This window comes from Pongo pygmaeus, chromosome 16 (genome assembly GCF_028885625.2).
Source record: "Pongo pygmaeus isolate AG05252 chromosome 16, NHGRI_mPonPyg2-v2.0_pri, whole genome shotgun sequence".
Lineage (NCBI taxonomy): Eukaryota > Metazoa > Chordata > Mammalia > Primates > Hominidae > Pongo > Pongo pygmaeus.
In genome coordinates, this window is record NC_072389.2 from 35,454,033 (window position 1) to 35,473,986 (window position 19,954).

Consider the following 19,954-nt stretch of genomic DNA (forward strand, 5'->3'; position numbering starts at 1 on the left):
AATCCCAGCATTTTGGGGGGCTGAGGCAGGTGGATCACTTGAGGTCAGGAGTTTGAGACCAGCCTGGCCAACATGGTGAAAACCCATCTCTACTAAAAATACAAAAAAAAAAAAAAAAAAAAAAAGATTAGCTGGGCATGATGGTACGCACTTGTAATCCCAGCTACTCAGGAGGCTGAGGCAGGAGAATATCGCTTGAACCTGGGAGGCAAAGGTTGCATTGAGCCAAGATCACGCCACTGCCTGGGTGACAGAGAGCTAGACTCCGTCTCAAAAAAAAGAGAATGAAATGGTGACAACCGGGTTTACATCTCATCTGGCTGGGAAAAAAACAAAACAAAACTGGTATGGATGGATGCCTGATATAGTCCTCTTCCTCTTGGCAATAAAGCTTTTCTTAGATGGCATTTTACCAAGAACACAGGAGTCAGTGGGCAAATAATTGGACCAACCAATACTTTACAAACATGTTAATTTTATTGAGTAGGCATCAAAGCTTCTCTCTGTGTCAGGTAAATGGAGAAGCCATGTCACACAGATTACAGAGCTATTTTTACTTGAAATAATCTTTCATAAAAGAAAGAAATTAAATACAATTCTTCTATAAAAAGTGCAGTAGTCATTACTGGAAGTTTTCCAAAATGAAAGCAAGATTTACTACATATTGCAAAAATTGGTTTAGTGCTTTAATACTTTACAAAGTAATATCCCAACCACAGAAGACAGCTCTTACAATGGGTTTCTTCTCCAAGAATGGACCGGATTGAAAAGGATATTTGCATTGAATTGGAATTAACACCTGCAGGTAGAAAGGGGTTCTGCACAACTGGGTCAAAGTAATGTAATTGATGACCTACTTTTGCCTCAGTGTTTTCCTTTGTCCATAGTAATCAAAGAAAATGGGAGAAATAAAGCAACATATATCATCCAAAAATCAGTCAAAGAAACCAAAAAAGAAAAAAGAAAGAGGAACATTCACTGACTTCATAAGGCCAAACGCACGTTTAATGGAACAAAGCAAATACAGGGTGAGGATGGTCCCTTGTTATAATTAACTTCAACAATCTTTAGTTAAAACAAGGCCAAATTCTCAAAGGTGATGGTGAATGGAGTTCAAACTCCGTAGATGAGGCAGTAACGGGTCACTAAGGAGCTTAGTCCCTCTGTGGACCCAGCTGAGCCTGCTCCTTGCTCCTAACAGCGCCTTTACTTGTAGGACTAAGAGCCCAGCCTTTCCCACCTGGGGGCCCAGGGAAGACAAGCTCCTACTGAATGGTGACTGGCTCTGTCAGAGGTGGGGCTTGCCTCTGTGTGTGCGGGGGCTGGAGGCCACAGCTGATCTCCAACACATGCTCATGGTGAGTTTCCTAGTTTTGGTCCTAAGTTAGTGGAGACAAGCTGCCCCACTCCCCACTGCCAAGTCATCATTCCATATCAGGTGTTTGGATCCCATTCCTGCAAGCAGGAAGAATGTGTGCAAAGAGCTGGACCCATAGGGCCTGGGAGACCTTCATGGACACCTGCCATGGAGAAAGTTTGCATGGGCCAAGGGGGCAGGCTCTTGGGAAGCACACACTCCCTCCCTGAGTGCTGGCAGGAGCAGGCCTCCAGTCTGTTTGGGCAGCAATGAAAGGGACACTGTTTATTTGGCAATTCAAGCACAGGAATGCACATGTGTGGGCCCACTCACTGCTGGCTGGACAGCTGCAGAGAGGGCGTTACGATGGAGACCTTATGCCCCCTCCCATGAGGGACCTGAAAATATGGCATCAAGAGAAATGACAGCAAAACCACGGAAGCGGATTAAACAGAAGGACAAAGCCTTTAACCAGGCCACAGTAGGACAAAAATCCCATAAGAAGCTTGTAACAGTATTTTGCCAACAACTCTTAGAAGAAAACGCATTTGGCCAAAGGACCTAGAAGTAAACACCAAGGTTAGGTAGTTGTGAAAATCAATCTGGCAGGGGCAGGAAGGTCATTAGAGGACCCATGCCTCCCCTGCTGTGGGTGAGGCCACCTGCCAGCACTGGAGGGTCACCGTGCTGGGGCCTGGGCCCAAGGAGGTGTGTGTTGCTTGGCTCTGTGGTGTCAAGGCCCTGACCTTCCAGTGCACCTCCACCAGTGGCCAATGGGGATACCCAGGGGCCCTGGCTCTCTGGCCCTGCTGCTTCCAAATTTGTCAATGCAGTTACCCAGCCCTGTGCCGGTTAATGTTTGCGACAAGCTCCTCTTCCTCCGCAGCCTTGCTTTGGTGGCTGGAGGATGAGTCCTTCCAATGGTCAGGTGGACTTTCCCTGGGCTGGGCCATCTGCTGCCACCCGTGTTGAACTGGGAAGGACTGGGAGACACCTAAAGACTGATTACAAAGGATTCTCTGGAATGGTCCAGGTCTACAGTGACCTCATGGAGTGACGGGAACCCACTACTGTGCATCTGGCTACAAGAGCTACCTGTAGAAAACTGTCTTCATCCCAGCTGGTTCCAAAATGCTCCCCTGCGAACAGTGAGCCTCATATTTGTGAGGTGGGGCTAGCGGCAGGGCAGGCATTCACTTGTCTGTGAACAGAAGCCACCGCTGCTGCCCGGTGTATCTAACCATCTTGTACCCATAGGAGCCAGGTCACTGGGTCAGCTAAAGTTCTCACAATAATAGAACCTGGATTTGATGAAAGCTGAAATTGACATTTTCTGGCCTCTTAATAGTTTTCAATTTACTGATTTCATTTCCTTTTTTCAATAAATATTTATCCAGTGCCTAATATGTGTCAGGCACTGTTGTAGGCACCAGGATACAGCAATGAGCAAGACATATAAAAGTTCCTGCCCACGTGGAGCTTACAGTCTATGGGAGATGGGGAGGCGAGAATCAAATAAATGGATGAATGATTAACATCTGCAGCACTCAGATGGTGATAGGTGCACAAGAAGATGCAGAGAGGTGGGTAGGGAGGGAGGGTGGGGTGTGTTGTCCTTTTAAATAAAGAAGTCAGGGAAGGCCTCGTTGAAAGGTGACATTGGAGCAAAGACTGGCAGGTAGTGAGGGGTGAACCATGTGGCTCTCTGGGGAAGAATGTTCAGGTAGAAGGAATGGCGTGTGCAAAGGCCCTGAGGCAGGAGGGTGCCTGTGACTAGAAATGGCAGGAAGGCCTACGTCCCAGGGCAGAGCAGCAGGCAGAAGAAGTACTGGGGTGGGAGAGGCCTTTGTAAGGACCTGGCTTTTCCTCTGCTATGGGAGGCTGTTTCTTCATTTAAAGTAGCACTCCAGTGTCTGTAGATAAATTCTAAAACAGCTGGTTTCACTAATTTGTCCTCATTAAATAGGTTGCTTTGGTCTTGAATAAATTCAGCCTATATTTACTCTTAAAACCAAATGGTACTCTTCGTCTTATGTTAAACTAACAAATTATGTGTATATATATCCTTGAGATGCTCTTTGGGAGGAATAAAAAGATATAAGCAATGTACATCATTCTGTATGTACATAATTAGGATTAGTGAGGCCCCCTTTTTTGGCAAGATTAAAATAGCAACAATGCAATTTTCAACAAATTATTTGGCAAAATAAATAGAAACAGTAACATTACTAGCATGGTAGGAGATGATGGCTTCAGTGCTATTCTGCAATTACGTGTGTCTTCAGCTCAGCCTGGTGGGGCCAAGTTCTTCATACTGCACAGACTGCACATAACTGTTGTTCCCAAGGGGTCCCTGCAGGGCATCTCCCTTGCTCTTTTCTGCTGAGGGTGCAGTGGGGAGGAATAATAGATCTTTTGGCAAAGAAGGGACCTGCATAACTGCTAACAGGCCAATTTGCACAGTGCCCGGAGTTGTCTTTCGTGACAGAAGCTTGCAGAGTGGTCCAGCCTGGATGTGCCGCAGGGCCTCCTGGGGTGAGCGTGGGGGGCTCTCCCCATGGTGTGTGCTGGCCTCTCTATCATGAACTACCCAGGACCCACTCCCGAGTCAGTGAGGCAGCACTGGCAGAAATACACTCTGGGCCAACAGACCCAGAGCTGTGGAGAGGACACGGGCAACAGGGTGGACTTGAATTAAACAAGAACAAAGCTGAGCGCTGGTCACTGCCCCGGCCAGCCACACTAAAACAGGCCAGCTAGACTTTAGAGTCAGGAGTAAATGGGAAGGTGGTGCCTCAGATCTCTAGAGAGCCACCACTTTAAGGCGTTTTGGAAGGGGCTACCTGCTCCCTGGCATGCCAGCCACCTCTGGGCCCTTCATACGGTGTGTCTGTCCTCAGCTGGCAGCAGAACCGGACTCAACTAGAGCAGGGGCCACCTCTGCAGCCCAACGAGGATGAAGCCAGAGCTGGTAAGGTCTGCCTGGCCCAGCAGGGCTCGCTCAGCCACAGAAACACATTTCTTCTTATTTATTAGAAGCACTGAAGAAAGAAAAAGGACAGAACACTGGGGGTACTTAATTTTTGAAGTCCACACCAAGATGAGGAGAAAAAGAATCATGTCCGTAAAGAAAGGAGCCCCAAACATACAGTAGATGCCTTCAGCTTTTACTCCAGGTCTCTTAATAAATAAAAGACTCACATGGAATGGAACTTACACACATGGATTTGGAAAAGTCTGTTTTTTCTTGTACAAATTTCCCACCACTGATAAGTACAGCCCTTTTATCTTAACTAATGGGAAGTATATTTTGTTAAGTTTATTTTTGCAAAGTAGAATAGTTTGCAAAATAAGTTTGTGGACACTAAGTTGGGGGTGGGGGGTGGGAGTGGGCGATGGACCCATGACCTCTCCCCAGAGACAGGGCGGGCGCTGCATGGAGGATGTCCACACCCTGAGGTGTGCACCTGGGGGGCATGGAGAGTCCTTTTATCTTCAGCCCCCCAGTTCTTGACAGTAAGCTACGAGAAGTAGTAAATTAAATCATTTGGGAAAACATTCGATTTGTAAAGTAATAGATTCAAATGCCACTGGGTGGTAATAGGTAAGAAAAAGTCCACAGTAATTTAGTGAATACGAAGTATTCATTTAAGAGGAAAGGTGCAGTACCAAAATCCATGAACAGAAAAAAGGAAATCAAGCTTTCAATAAAAAAAGACATTGATACATTCCCACTTTCAGAAGGTATCTGAAAAAGCAGCAAAAAGCGTTTAACCCCCGGGAGCCCACAGTGGAGCTCGTTCCCACCTCCAGTTACCCTTCCAAGGGACAACCCTGTGACAATAAAGGGTGCAAAATATTGCTCTGTGGCATGTTCTGAAAATAATACAAAAATAATTTTTATAGTACAGTTTAAACTTGGCTTGTAAAATTTCAACGTAACACAGCATAAAATCTACAAACAGAATACACTGAAAAACATCTTCCCTTAACAATATATTTAAAAAAATCATTTACCCAGATAACAAATGTGCAGGAAATGTAAAGTAAATTTCTGAAATAACCTTCGCAGGGGTTTAGAAGTATCTGGGGTCCTCTGGAAACCTGCAGTCCCTTGGAGACACCTGTCCTTCCTAGAAAGGGAGTGTGGCCAGATCAGGTGGGGAAGGCTGCTCTCAGGCAGGGTCAGCTAGGGCAGCAGGGCCATGCACCCCGGTGGGACTCACCTTCTTCCCTTTCTCCCTGCTCCACAGAGGGCCCTCATGCCATGGAACATGAGGGAAGCCCTTGGCCCACATGCAGTCAACACAGTTTTTAACAGTTCCTGGCCAGCCAGCTGAAGTTGGTCTCTGGCCAGGGACGAGGTCTAAACACCTCTTCTCAAGGAGCATGCTGTTGGTGCATGGGACTAGCACATTTAATATGACCATCGGCTCTCTCCCCTTTGCATTTTTAATACTGTTTAGAGGAAGGATGGATCCAGATCTCTCACAAAAGGAAATGGCTATTCCTAAGTCATGTGGACTGAGTGGCAATGTATCAGCCTGGAGCAGGTGTCTACAGGCGTCTGGCGCCTCATTACCACACTGAGAAGCTGGGGCGCAGGATGCAGCCAGTGGCTTTATCTCAGGCTCTTATTTAGGGCACATCTGTCATCAGATGGTGATGGGTGGAGATAACTTAGAAATGCAAGGGTAGAATAGGTCCTGGTGTTTTGAGAATTACATAGTCTGCCTGGTTTGGAAGGTTTTCCTCTATTACAATGGACTGTTTTTATTCTCTCTCTCTCTTTTTTTTTTAATTAAACAAACCTGGCAGATAGCGTGAGAAAGAAAAGATCTGAATTTGCATAGCCAGTTTTAGAAATTTCTGGTTGGCTGTTTTTACATTAAGAAATGAAAAAAACAAGAACTGACTTTATGCTCCCTTGACATCCTGTGCATATGAGCTTCGTTTCTGAATGGATTATTGAAGCATTTTTAAGGTTGGGTGTCTCAATCTTTTAAGAGTGAGAAGCATGAGGAGTGGCCGGCATCCACACCTGAAGCAACACTTTCTGTGACCCCACAGCTTTGGATGCCTAAGCAGCTGCTCAGCGTGACACGAAGAATCAGTCCAGAAAGCTGCCACAGACCCGCTCCATGACATTTTTAAAAAACCACTTTTGTTTTCTGAGTAATAAAAGAAACCCCAATAATATTAGGGACATAGATGTTAGTACAGTAATTACCACACATTGAAAATATTGTTCAGCAGGAAAAGTAAAACTTTCAAAAAACTTCTTAAAGATCCTATTTAATAAATAATTTTTGATTTAAGGAACCACTTACGCAAAACTTGAACAAATTACTGAAAACTCCACCTGCTGTGGAATAATTAAAAACAAAAAGGCATTACTCACAGGAGATACTCAATTATTTTATTATAATTTCTCAAACAAGTAAAAAAAAATCCCCTCCCCCCCCCCTTTTTTTTGTTTTTGCTGCTCTTTAGTTAGGGAAAAAAAGCATCGTTTCTAGAGGAGAAGCTGGCTCCAGTGAAGAGATGGTCGACCTCCTGCTTTTTCTGAGGATACACTCACAGCAAAGCCAGGCGCTTTCTCCTGTTCTAGGATTATTAGAAGCTATTCTAAGGCTCTCACAGGTTTTATAGTATTCTTTTGTTAGTGAGGATTTTACCCATCTTATCGTCATTTCTTGGAAACAAGCTCGTTCCTTAGTGAGGCAGATTTAGCTCCTCAGTGTCCTTGGCCAAGAACGGTGTTCTCCGGAGGTAATCTTGGAAGGAAGAGGCTGCATATTGCTGCTCAAAACAGGGTAGCTAAGGACACATTTTTTTTCCTCAAGAAATGTAGGAGGCACCAAAAAAGAGACCGCTCAGGGATCGGGCTGCTCCCTCATTGTGTCACGAGACGGAGGCAGGGTCGTCCTGCCCCGTGGAGGGGCCACGATCACAGTGAGTCCCTTTACCTGGCTGAACCCAGACAGATGCAGGTGTGGGGGTGGGCTTCCTTTCTGGTTCCCCCAGCCCCTTCCCTTTGGAAAGAGCAGCAGCCTAGTGGGGGCTTACACAGTGACCAAACGGTCAATTCCTCGCTGTCTCCTGGGGCACCGATGGTCACCGCCCAGGGGCCCGCCAGCGACAGTCCACCGTGGAAGTGCCTTCAAAGGAGAAATGTGAGCAGGCTGTCCTATCTGCTCCTCTATGAGCAAATCCAAATTGTGAGATGGGAACCCTGCTTTTTGGACCCTAGGTGTCTTTGGAAAGCTCCTGTCACCTGAGCTGCCCGGCACTGGGAGCCATCGCTGTACCTCACCGCGCCCGCGACACGGGTGGTCCAGTGCCCTTTCCACGGCCGCCCGCGGCTTGGATGGCAGTGTGAATGGTGCTTGAGCCGGGGCTGGGGGGAGGAGGTTTTGCTTATGAAATGGAGCTGTGTGTTTCTAAAGGGCCACAGTGACCACCAGGGCGTCAGCTGGCAGCCAGGTACCGGCCTTCTCCCAGACCCCGGGACGGGAGGCAGGTAGAGCCCGCAGAAGAGCCTCCACCGCAGCTCCGGGTGCGCGCTCGCTCTAAGCCCTGGGTACTACCAACCGCGCACAGAGGACCGCTACCTGGAAGAGGTCATCGCTAGGTTACGAGAAAAAAAAAAAAAAAAAAAAGCAAAAAAAGCATGTAAAACACTCCCTTCTAAAAACAAAGGGCTGCGAATTTCTTTATTTCTCTTATTAAGGAACAAAAATACTCTTGCAATGGCTATTGAGTTTCCACAGGTACGAGGCAGATGCTAGGCTAGCACACCCACTTCCAACAGTATGACTTGTTTCCTATCCGTCTACTACCTGAGTGGCGTCAGTGTAGGTTCAGGCACCATTAGGAACGTTTGACCAAACACGTACACGGCACTGACAGAGGAGGCGCCGGCCTTCCGGTGGACCAGGGCATGTAAAAAAGACACCGACACAATGGAAAAGAAATCCTCGAAGGTAGAACCTCGCCGCCCGCGCCGCGCCGCTCAGGGCCGGGCCCCGCGCGCCTCGCGCCGCCGCCTCAGCTCCTCGCGGTAGCAGTAGGAGCAGTAGTGCTCGGTCTCGGCGCGCCCGTAGAACGCACAGTTCTCGCGCTGGCAGCGCCGCTGCACCGGCCCCGGGCCGCCACGGCCGCACTCACCGTTCGAGCGCGCGGTAGGCGCGTCGGCGTCGGCGAACTCCAGGCCGTCGCGCGCGGCGCCGAAGCCGTTGGTGTAGGTCTGCGACTTGTGCTCGGCCGCCCCCGCCGCCCCCGCCGCGCCCGGTAGGGCCCCGGGCACCGCGCGCGCCAGCGACTCGACCGTGTTGACCGTGCGCAGGGCGGCGGCGCGCGCCGGGCTGTAGCTCTGCGACGACAGCGAGCGGTTCTGCTGCGGGTACGTGGCGCACGGCCGCAGCGCCCCCACGGCCGGCGCGCACGCCTCGTCCCGCGCGCCCGACGCCTGCACGTGGATGACGCTCTGGCGCGCTGGTGCCGGGGGGCTGCGGCCAGGGACTGGTCCGCTGGCGCCCCCACGCCGCGCGCCTCCCCCCGGGGAGGCCGTGCCGCCCGCCGCCGCCCGCGCCGCACGCCCTGCTGCAGGCCCGGGGCTCGGCCGCTCCTTGAGCTTGAGCACCAACTGCGTGGGCGGGCCCGGAGAGGCGCGCTCCGGGACCGGCGCGCCCTCCGTCTCCGGTCTGCGCGGCGGCCGCTTGGCCGTGGAGGCGGCTGCGGCCGCGGCGGCGGCGGCGGCGGCGGCGGCGGCCGCGGTGGCGGCGTCGCGGCGCCGCTGCTCTTGCTCGGCGCTGAAGCGCTCCTGCGCGCTTGTCAGGTAGTAGCCGATCATCTCCTCGTGGAACTGGTGCCGGTGGCTGGTGAGCAGCAGGCCGGCGAAGATGAACTTGCGCTCCCCCTGCATGGCGGCGCGCAGGATGTTGAGGCTCAGCTTCACGTCCGTGCTGTACTTCCAGGCGTCGCCCCGCGGCCCACCGCCCTTCTCCGCCGGCGACGCGCCCGCTGCCTTGTCCGTGGGCGACGGCGTGGTCTTCTCCGACGGCGACGTGCTGGCCGACGCACCCGACTCCTCCTTGCTGCCCTTGCGCGACTTGGCCTTCTTCTCCTTGCCCCGCTCGGCCGAGTCCCCGTTCTTGCCGTTGGCGGAGTTGGCGCGGCCCATCTTGCCGTGCACCAGGCCGCCGAGGCCACCCATGTTTTTCTTCAGCTTGATGCCCAGCGTCTTGCTGAAGCTGCCCAGCTTGTTGGCCACAGAGTCGGCGCGCGTCTTGTCCTTCTCCTTGCGCTGCTTCTCCTTCTCCTTGTCCTTGCCGTTCTTGCCGTTATTGCTGTTAGAATTGCTGCACACCGAATCGCGGTCCGAGTCCAGCGAGTCGGCTAGGGACTGCACGTCCTCCCCTGCCGAGGCTGTGGGAGACTCCGGCTGTGCCAGGGGCGCCTGTGTGGAGAGGGAGGGCCGGAGCGAAGGTGGTTAGAGAAGAGCTGTCCACGCGCCGGCGAGGAAGACACACCTTGCCCCTGTGTTGCCGAGGCTAGGGCCCTCGACCTTCACTGTCCCAGTCCCCACTGTCGCTCTGGTGACTATGACACCCAGATGGGCGGTGCTGAAAGAAAGGAGCGGATAGGAGTGGGCTCTGATCCGCTGCAGTAGTAAAAGGATGTAGGGACCTCTTATCTGTGTGTCTTCTGGCCAGGGAAGCTGGGGTGTACTCATTCTTTCTCTCTGGGGGACCTCAGGTACTTGGTACCCTGGAACCCTGAGTGGGGGATTGCAGCAGGGTGCAGATACCCCACTTGGTCTTGGTCCCCAGAGCCTTGTCACAATCTAGAATGGTCAGGTTCAGACTCTGGCCTTCCCCCACTGGCGAGGCCGTCTGCTTGACCAGACACAGGTCCCAGGCTGGCCTCTGTAAGGATGGAGGCCTTCAAGTGCGGAGGACACTGGGCCTGCACAAAAGTGTCTCCCCTGAAAAGATGTCTCACCTCACGCCAGGCATGGGACAGAAACCTTGCACTCAACCTCATTCATCGGATCTTGGATCAAACACCCCCTTGATTTAGGGATGCCAAATCGCTTCAGGAGTTCCTTTCTCACTCAGTTTGGCAAGGTGGAATGCTAAATTGAGGAGGATTCTGAAATAGGCCTGCGCTCAGCAAAAAAGATGTTCCCATTCCCAGAAAAGGCCCCCTGGGTGGGGTGGGTTGGGGTGACGCTGGGGAGCACGCCTTGGATGAGACTCACTGATGAGGTCAACCAGTCTGAGGGGGGCACGACCATATCTGGGGTGGGGGGAACCTAAGAAAAGAGGTGGGAGAGCAGAGAGGCAGGCAGCACCTGCTACTTCTCTGTAGGGACCTCCCTGGGTGAGGAGAGAATTCTGACCGAGTGTCATTGGACGAGAGGCAGGGCCTATCATGCTGGCCGCTGGGTGCTGCAGGAACTGGTGCTCATACCTGAACAGGCTTCCCTGGCCTCCAGGGGATGAGCCTGGGAGAAGGCCCATTGCTCCCCCACTTAATTTTTGTCCCCCCCCAAACCCTTCAAGCAAGTCCAAGAGTCGGTGACTCTCCTGTGACCAGGTCACCCTGAAGCAAAAGGCAGAACTGACCCTCACCACCTCCCACTCTGAAATTCCTTTCCGCTTCCCACCTGGGATAGGAAGGTGTGAAGTTTCTCAGATGATGTGTGAGACACTAAAGTGTGGACACTCGGGCTGGGCCAGGAAGGGAGGTGCGCCTGGTGCTAGCAGGAGTGCACTGAGAGCGGGCTCAGGAGTCCCCGGCTGGAAGAACCCTTCCCACAGTTGTCTGCTGAGAGCCCTGCATCTCACATGAAGGCACCGAGGCCCGGCAATTGCAGCAGAGCTATGCTCAGCCCGAGAGCCTCCTGATTCTACATCCCGAGCCGCTGCCCTCACTCCCCATGTGGGTGCTGAAGAACAGCCACAGCACTACGGGAGTGCTCCAGGCCTTTGAGAGGCAGGACTCAAACTGCCACCGACTGTCACTTATGCCATCAGTAAAATGGGGTATCAGTCTCCGCCTCATGGAGCCCTGGGAGATGACGTACAGGCAGAGGCTGGAGTCTGAGAGCACTGAGCAGTGCTGGCCACCGCCTGACTCCTTGACTCATGCCACTCCTTTACTAATTCCTTGTGAGCCCCACTTTAAGACTAAGTAAATGTCTGGAGAGGACCAATTACTTGCAGGCTGTATTTTACAAATCCTTTTCCCTGGCAGTTCACTACTGAGATTTCAAAAAACATCTATCAGTCAGATGCTTAAAATGAATCCCTCAGCGTTTGCAAGCGGGGGCAGCCCTGACCCTCTGGAGGCAGGCAGCCTCATGGGGTGTAGGCCCCTCTCCTCACCTTCCTGCCAGCTCCACCCACCAGTGTGCTGCCTCTGGGAGGGGAGGAAGGGGGCGCCGAGGAATCACGCTCTCAGTTCCCTGGCTTTTTTTGAGGACCCACACAGTTTATAATTAATTCCGCTCTACGGCAGCACATTGTGTTCTGATCTTAGCAGATAGTTTTGTGTTGTGACTTGCCTGTGGCTTGTTTTCTGAGTGGGCGTGTTTATTCCTTCTGCAGAAAATAGGGGGACAAAAATCCCTTTACAAGAGTGCATGCTTGCATGCACACATGCCTACATGTACACACCCACTGGGTCCAGCCAGAGCCACTTCAAACCATAGCCAGGGTGGCCCCAGCTGCATGCAGCTGGGATGGCTAGGTCAAAGGAGGTGGGGGAGCTACTGGGCTGTGGGTATGGCTGGGGTGGGCGGCCGGGCAGGGGCAGGCAAGAGTGTGGGAGCATTTGGGAGGATGCACCCTGGTCAGACTGGAGCTGAGCAGCCTGGACCCTGCTGCCAGGTCTGGTCCCAGCACAGCCAGGCTCACCCGTGTCTCGGAGGGGATCCGGATCCACGTCACGTTCATGTAGCTGTGCAGAAGGTTCAGCTTGGCTTCTAGCGACAGGATAAGGCTGGCAGGAGAAGAATATCCTATTGAAATGGTCTGAGCTGGCCCTTGTAGCACCCAGTCCACCTGCATGCCAGCTGTCCCAGGAGAAGCAGGGGGGTACAGCCCCTCCCCAGGATGCCCCAGCTGTAGCCCTCCCTGTGGGCGCTGGGGGAAGGGACAGAGTAGGGTCTTACTGGGCCAGCCGGGCGTTATCGTTGTCGTCTTTCCCCCACTCCCAGTCCTTGCCAGGGTCCACTGCAAAGTGCAGAGGCAGCAGCTTGTGCTCAGAATCCGTCAGGGGGATCACGGCTGGAACAGAAGAGACAGAGCCGTGCTTGGAGCCCTGGCAGTCCCCAGGAAGGATGGCAAGGAAATTCCCAAGTCAGGTGTCCGGGTGACAAATGCACTGAGTGGACATCTACACAGATCTGTGCCAGCAGGAGCATGAAGACCAAAACCACTATTGCTAGTTTTTAAAATTTCATATTTATTGCGGACAGTGGAGAGCAGTTGGAAGCGTCACCTGGACCCTGGGTCTCTTTGGGTCTGTCCAATGGCAGATACTCCACTGGGCATCAGAATGGGAAAAAAGCTATTGCTGCTTCTGCTATTTCTAGGAAGGATCTAGGCAGGTTAGGCACACTTTGGGAGGCTACCTTGCAGGTGGGCCTAGGGCCCAGCTCTCCTGTCTCAGCCCAGAGAAGGGCCGAATGTGCAAGTCAGGTGAGCAAGGGTGTTGCTGTCCTCTACTGGTTTGTAATTTTGTGTCACAAGTCTGTATCAGTGTCTGGGACCCGTGGACCTACCCGCCCCTGCCCGTGGGAAGCTCACCTGTGCTGGGGACAGATAAGCAGGTTAACAAACACCTCATAATGTCAGGTGGTGATGAGCCCTGGAAGGGTAAACACCAGGCAGAAGGTAGTGATGGTGAAGCCTTTCTCGGGTGGGGTCAGGGGGTCCTTTTGAGGAGGTCACATGTAGGTGGAGATTGCAGTGATGAGCCACTGGCTGGTCATTTCTTGGAGGGATTGACTCATCACAAAACTTCTGTGGTGAAACTCACCACCCGTGGGAAATCCTGGCTCACTCCAGAAGGGCTAGGGTGGAGGGGGTATCTACAGGTTTGGGATCTTCTAGGAGCTTCTGAGCTGCCGGGGGACCTGATGAGAGGAGTACCTAGTGACACGGTTGACTCCTCCCAAGGGCATTGTCAGGGACAAGGGCAGGAGGAAGTGGGAGATGGTCTCCCCCAGTCTTTCCTCGGAGCAAGCAGCAGCCTCCTCCATGGGCTCCACTTAGCTCCCCTGCAGGCCCCACTCCTGGGAGTCATACACAGCAGAGAAGCACAGCCACCTTGGACCAGCTGCTTTGCCTCTTTGCTGGTGCCCATGGTTCATGGCAAGGGTGCCATGGCAAGAACAAAAAGGCAAGGAAATAGATCAAATCGAAGACAACACCAATAGTTGATTTGCTAAGAAATTGGAAAAACTGACTCAATGCTGCCCTCCAGTGTTGCTTAAGAGGAAAAGTGGGCACAAGTAATTCCCCTCTCCACCCCCGCACCTCTTCTCCAGCTTCCCCAAGCTGCCAATAAGGGAAATGCAGCTTTGCTGACCAATGACCAGCTCCGGGCTTTTCATTAATCTGCCTTGGGATTGGAAAGTGCAGTGCTCTGATTTGAGAGGTCAGGGGTGGCTTGGCCTGGCTTTGCTGCAGCCTGCTGGGTTCTGCCTTGACGTGGCCACCCTTCCCAGGTCTGAGCTGCAGGGCAGACACACCCAGGGAGGGCTGCAGGGCTGGCTCAGGGACAGGTCTCCCTTGGGTGGTGCCCAGCAGCCTGTCCCATAGTTCTATGAGTCACTACACAAACAGAGAAGGGGTTAGCTTCGCTTCTTACTCATGGGGCAGGGGGTGGCACAGGCTCTCCCCATCCATAATGTTTCCCAGAATGGAGCAGTGCAGCTCCTGGGAGTTCCAAGCCCCCATGAATGGATGGGCCAAACCAAAGTATCCAGGAAAGGGCCTCAAAAAGCGACACTTTAAATAAGCATCTCCTGTGGCTTTTAAAATCAAGCAAATTCAGGAAATATTGTTCTAGAACAAGAATGATCTGTTAGAAGCAGTTCCTGTGGGTGCAACTTGGACATTTTGGGTCTGGCTGTCCACCCGCTTCCCAGGATAGAATTGCCATTGGAGAGCATCAGCCCGGCCACCACTCCATGTCTTAGCCACCCCGCCCCCAGGATTTAGGGGGAACAGGCACCTAGCGGCATCCATGGTCTGTGGGCAGAAGCAACGTGGGAAGTGCTGGGTGATGTGCTCAGGCATGGGGGTGCCTCTCCCCACTCCCCTTCCATGGTGCCTGCAGAAGACAGCAGATCTCCACTGAAGAGCTGCCTGACAATTGAGAACACTCCTTTTAGACTTCCACTGTGTTAAGCCACTGTGATTTTGGTTTGTTTGTTTCAGATAAACCACCTAAGCTAAGACGGCACCCCAGACAGTCACCCTCACTTCCCTATCATGGGGTTCCTGGGGACTCCTCCCCTCAACAGCAGGGCTGGAATGGACTCCCTGGGCTGCCCAGGGCTCCAGTGCACAGTGGGAATACCCCTGAAGGGGCTAGTGCCTGTCCACCTATAAGGGTCCGGCAGCCTTGCGGCCTAGATCTGGCTGGGGTGAAGGGCCAGGTACTGAGAGTGTTCTAGGGACATGCCTGCTCACAACTGAAGACACCGAGGGGCTAAAAGGAAGGCTTCTCTGCAGAGGGTCAACTGCGGCCTGTGGTGAGGGCTGGGGCTGCAAAGCCCAGGGACAGTTCCGGCCAGGAGGCCACAAAAACAGGTCCTCCTCGTGAGCAGCGGCTGCTCGGAATGCCTCTGCTTCTCAACTGTACACCCTGACATTTCCCTAATGGAAACCTGGCTTTACCAGTGAGGAGCAGCCATGCAGCGGCTTGCCCTCTGGTGGTAAATGTCTAGAACAGCAACTGCTTTTCAAAATGAGCCTAGAAAGGCCGGAAAGGTGTTTTGTTTTTGTTTTTGTTTTTGAAAGGCCTCTTGTATGTCTTTTAGCCTGGAAACATATAGGCATCATCTCATGCTAGCCTGAATATATTCTGAGTACTTATTTTCTAAAAAAATCAAGATTTCTGGTTTTTGTCTCCGATGTGAAAAGCTGGAAGAGCATTGTTCCACCATGAAAACATGCCAGTCAAACTGCAAATTCACAACTTATCTTTAACCCACCAGACAGCTGAAGGCACAGGGAAGCCGACTTATCCAATATCTAAGGAAAGACAGGTGCCTCCAAGGAGAGACAGACATGAGCTTAAGAAGGGCTAATTCAGCTGGACCCCAGTAAGAATCATTCAGCTAAAATGGTTAAATTGGTAAAGGAACAGTATCAGCTAGTGAAATAATATGGAACCCTGGGGGCTGAAGATATAAAGGAAATTCACATGCACTTGCAGGCTCCTCTCCATAGGACCTACCTGGTTCTCCCAAAAAAGATTGGCAGGAATTCTAAGAGAGTGTCTCCATAGATATTTCCATCCTACCTCTACCAAGGAACAAAAGCTTAAACTGCAGAGTGTAGGGCAACAAACACTGGGTGCACCAAGGGTCATGATCTGTTACTCTGATTAAGCATCTGTCTTAGGCAGGCACTGTATCCCTGGATCTGGGGATGGGGTTGACCTTCCTGGGCTATCATAACTAGACTGGTCCAAACCCAGACTCTAAAAACCTAGCAAAAGGAAAGGCATGCTTCTTTCCAGGAATAAAAGTGATTTACTGCAGTCTTTACTGTCCTACTCAAGATGCCTGGCTTTCAGCAACAACAACAAAAAACCTATGAGGCGAAAGAAAAGATAAAAAAAAAAAAAACCAACACATTGATAAAAGACAAAGCAGTTGATAGAACAAGATTCAGATATGACACAGGTGTTGAAACTATCAGACAAGGAATTAAAAATAACTGATCAATAAGTTAAGGACTAATAGAAAAGCCGGATACCATGCAAGATTTGATGGTTAATTTCAGCATACAGAACAAATCTATGAGAAAGAAATGAAAATGCTAGAAATGAAAAACACAATAATAGAGGTGAAGAATGATTTTGAGGGGCTGGTCAGTTGACTTGATATAGCTGAGCAAAGAATCTGTAAACCTCAAGATAGGTTACTAGAAATTACACAAACTGAAACAGAAAAAAAGGAGGTGGGAAACTGAACACAGCATCTAAGAGCTGTGTGACAATATCAGCACCTTAAGTTCTGTGTAAATGAAATCTCACAAGAGAGAAAGAACAATGCAAAATAAAATTTTAAAGAAATAATGGCTAAGAATTTTTCAAAATTAATGACAACCATAACACAGATCTAAGAAACTAAGAGAACATCAAGTAGGAAAAATAACAACACCACAAATATTCCTATAATAGCATCTTAACACTTCTGAAACCCAAAGACAAAAAGAAAGTCTTGACGGCAGCCTGAGAAAAAAGAGGATACACTATACAGAGAGAAACAAAGATAAAAATTACAGCAGACTTTTCATGGTAAAACAGGTAAGCCAGAAGATAATGGAGTGACATTTTTAAAGTGCTGAAAGAAAAAAAAAACTGTTAATCTAGAATTCTGTACCCAGCCAAAATATCTCTGAAACATGAAGAAGACATAAAGAGTTTTTCAAACAAAAGTGAGCAAATTCATTGCCTGCAGACCTGAACTACAGGAGATGTTAAAGTGCAAGAAATATGGTACCAGTAGAAACTTGTATTTACACAATTAAGAGTGATGGAAATGGAATAAATGGATGTGAAAAATTCATTTTTTTCTTCTTTTTAATTGCTCTAACAGATAACTGTCTAAAGCAAAGGGCAGTAGTGCATTATGAATTTATAACAGATGTAAAAATAAAATGTCTGATAATAACAAAGAATGGGAGGGAGGGATTGGTAATACACTGTTGTAATATCCTTATACAAATGTGAAGTTGAATAATATTACTTAAAATAGAATCTCATTAATTAGGCCAGGTGTGGTGGCTCACACCTGTAATTCCAACACTTTGGGAGGCCAAGGTGGTTGGATCACTTGAGGTCAGGAGTTCGAGATCAGCCTGGCCAACATGGTGAAACCCCATCTCTACTAAAAATACAAAAATTAGCTGGGCATGGTGCTGTGTGCCTGTAATCCAGCTACTCTGGAGGCAGAGGCAGGAGAATCGCTTGAACCCAGGAGGTGGAGGCTGCAGTGAGAGGCTGCAAGATCATGCCGCTGCACTCCAGCCTGAGTGACAGAGTAAGACTCTGTCTCAAAAAAAAAAAAAAACAAATCTCATTAATTAAAGATGTTTATTGTAAATCCTAGGGAAACCACTAACAATTAAAAATAGGGGTATAACAGGTCCATAGTGGAAGTAAAATGGAACCATTAAAAAGCTCAATTAACCCAAGATAAGATAGCAAAAGAGAAACAAAAGGAACAAAGAACCCATACAGTACATAGAAAACAGGTAGCAAGATGGTGGATTTTAATCCAAACATATCATTAATACTATTAAATGAAAATGGTCAAAACATATCTTTTAAAAGATAAAATTGTCAGACTGGATGAAAAAGCAAAATCCACATATATGCTGTCTACAAGAATCTCATTGTAAGGGCCAGGCACTGTGGCTCATGCCCAGCACTCTGGGAGGCTGAGATGGGTGGATCACTTGAGGTCAGGAGTTCGAGACTAGCCTGGCCAACATGATGAAACCTTGTCTCTACTAAAAATACAAAAATTAGCTGGGCATGATAGTGTGTGCCTGTAATCCTAGCTACTTGGGAGGCTGAGGCAGGAGAATTGCTTGAACCTGAGAGGTTGAGGTTGTAGAAAAAAAAAAAAAAAGAAAAAGAATCCCATTTTAAATATAAAGACATATGGAAGTTAAAAGATATTCACTAATGGAAAGAGAGCTAGAGTAGCCATATTTATGTCAAAGTAGGCTCCAGAACATGGACTGTTACCAAAGAAAAAGAGGAACATTACATAATGATAAAGGGGTCAATTTTCCAAGAAGACATAATTATCCTATGTGTATGCATGCTCCTAACAACATAGCTTCAAAGTACATGAAGCAAATACTAACAAAAATGAGAGAAATAAACAAATGTATTACAGCTGCAGACTTTGCTACTTTTTGCTCAGTAATTGACAGAGCAAGTAGGCAGAAACCAGTAAGGATATAGAAGAACTGAGCTGCACTCTCAGAGAATTTGAGGTAATTGACATTTCTAGAACCCAACAAGAGCAGAGTATATATTATTTTCAAATACATATGGAATATTCACCAACACAGAACATATTCTTAGCCAGTCTGAGTGCATTAAAAAGAACAGAAATCATGATGTTTGTGTCATGTCATAACTGAAACTATAAACCAGTAATGAATATTTGAACAATCCCCCAAAACTTGAAACTCAAACAACCTGTTTCTAAATAATCCATAAGTCAGAGGAAGTCTCATGGGAAATTAACAAATAGTTTGAACAGAATGAAAATGTAAATATAGCACATCAAAATTTGTATGGTGTAGTTACAGCAGTACTTACGGGAAAACGTATAGCATTAAAATGCTTATATTAGATGAGAAAACAAGCCTCAAATTAGTAATCAAAATTTCAGCCTTAAGAAACTAGAAAAGGGGTAGCAAATTAAACTCAAAGCAAAGAGGGAAGAGGGAAGTAATGATGGCCTGTATGTGAGGCCAAGGCCAGCCCCTGAGGATCGGGCCCCTAGGCTGGGGCATCAGGGCCAATGGTGGCAGACATACATTCTCTGGCCTAAAGTTTATATGTAGATAAGATATTTGGATTGGTCATTGGTCTATAGACTAAGCTTGCTATTGACTGAATATTTGTGTTCCTCCAAAATTCACTGTTAAAGCTTAGTCTCCATGTAAGAGTATCAGAAGTGTGGTCTTTGGGAGGTGATTAAGGCATGAGGGCGGAGTCCTTGAGAATGGGATTAGTGCCTTTATAACAACAGGCACGAGAGCGCTCTTCTTTCTCTCTCTTGGCCATGTGAGGACACAGTAAACAGCAGCTGTGTGTAGACCAGGAGGAGGACATCCTTACCAGACACCAAATCTGCTGGCTCCTGGATCTTGTATTCCCAGCTTCCAGAACTATCAGAAATAAATTTCTATTGTTTATAAGCCACACAGTCTATGGTATTCTGTGGCAGCAGCCTGAATTGACTAAGACAAAACTGGAAAAAGTGCTGATCAGAATTAAGGAAACTGTACTGCTGAAAAAACTCTCAGGCTGAGAGAGCATTCAGCATCTAAGACAATTTCTGGGCTCCTGAGCTTATGCCAAAAGTGGGTGGTGAAGCTCTCAGCCCCAGAGGGTGCACTCTGTACACACATCAGATGTGGCCCTGTGGGACAATGACAACTGGGGTCTCCTCAGAGAGCAGAACCAGGATGTCACCCTGGCCCACCAAAAACTCGCTCCCCACATCCAGGGCAGTGAGTGCTGGCTGCTCCTGTCCTGCAGGTAGGACAGGTGGCTGGTGTTGCTGCCTCCCAGCCCCTCTCAGAAGGGGTTTTGTTG

The 19,954-nt window shown here is 49.4% G+C and overlaps 1 protein-coding gene across 5 annotated transcripts in view; it reads right to left on the bottom strand.

The window, feature by feature from the left end:
* Positions 1 to 458: 458 nt before the first annotated feature.
* Positions 459 to 19,954, bottom strand: part of OTUD7A (OTU deubiquitinase 7A) — a 402,045-nt gene continuing 382,549 nt past the window's right edge. For 3 of the 5 annotated variants that reach the window (XM_054450328.2, XM_054450331.2, XM_054450329.2), the window contains 3 exons: positions 12,540 to 12,654; positions 12,283 to 12,367; positions 459 to 9,818 (listed from right to left, as the gene is read on the bottom strand). In XM_054450328.2, coding sequence (XP_054306303.2) covers positions 8,373 to 9,818; positions 12,283 to 12,367; positions 12,540 to 12,654 — 1,646 coding nt within the window. In that variant the 3' untranslated portion in view covers positions 459 to 8,372. The remainder of the gene's footprint in view (positions 9,819 to 12,282; positions 12,368 to 12,539; positions 12,655 to 19,954) is intronic. The other 2 variants (XM_063652530.1, XM_054450330.2) reach the window with 1 other exon arrangement.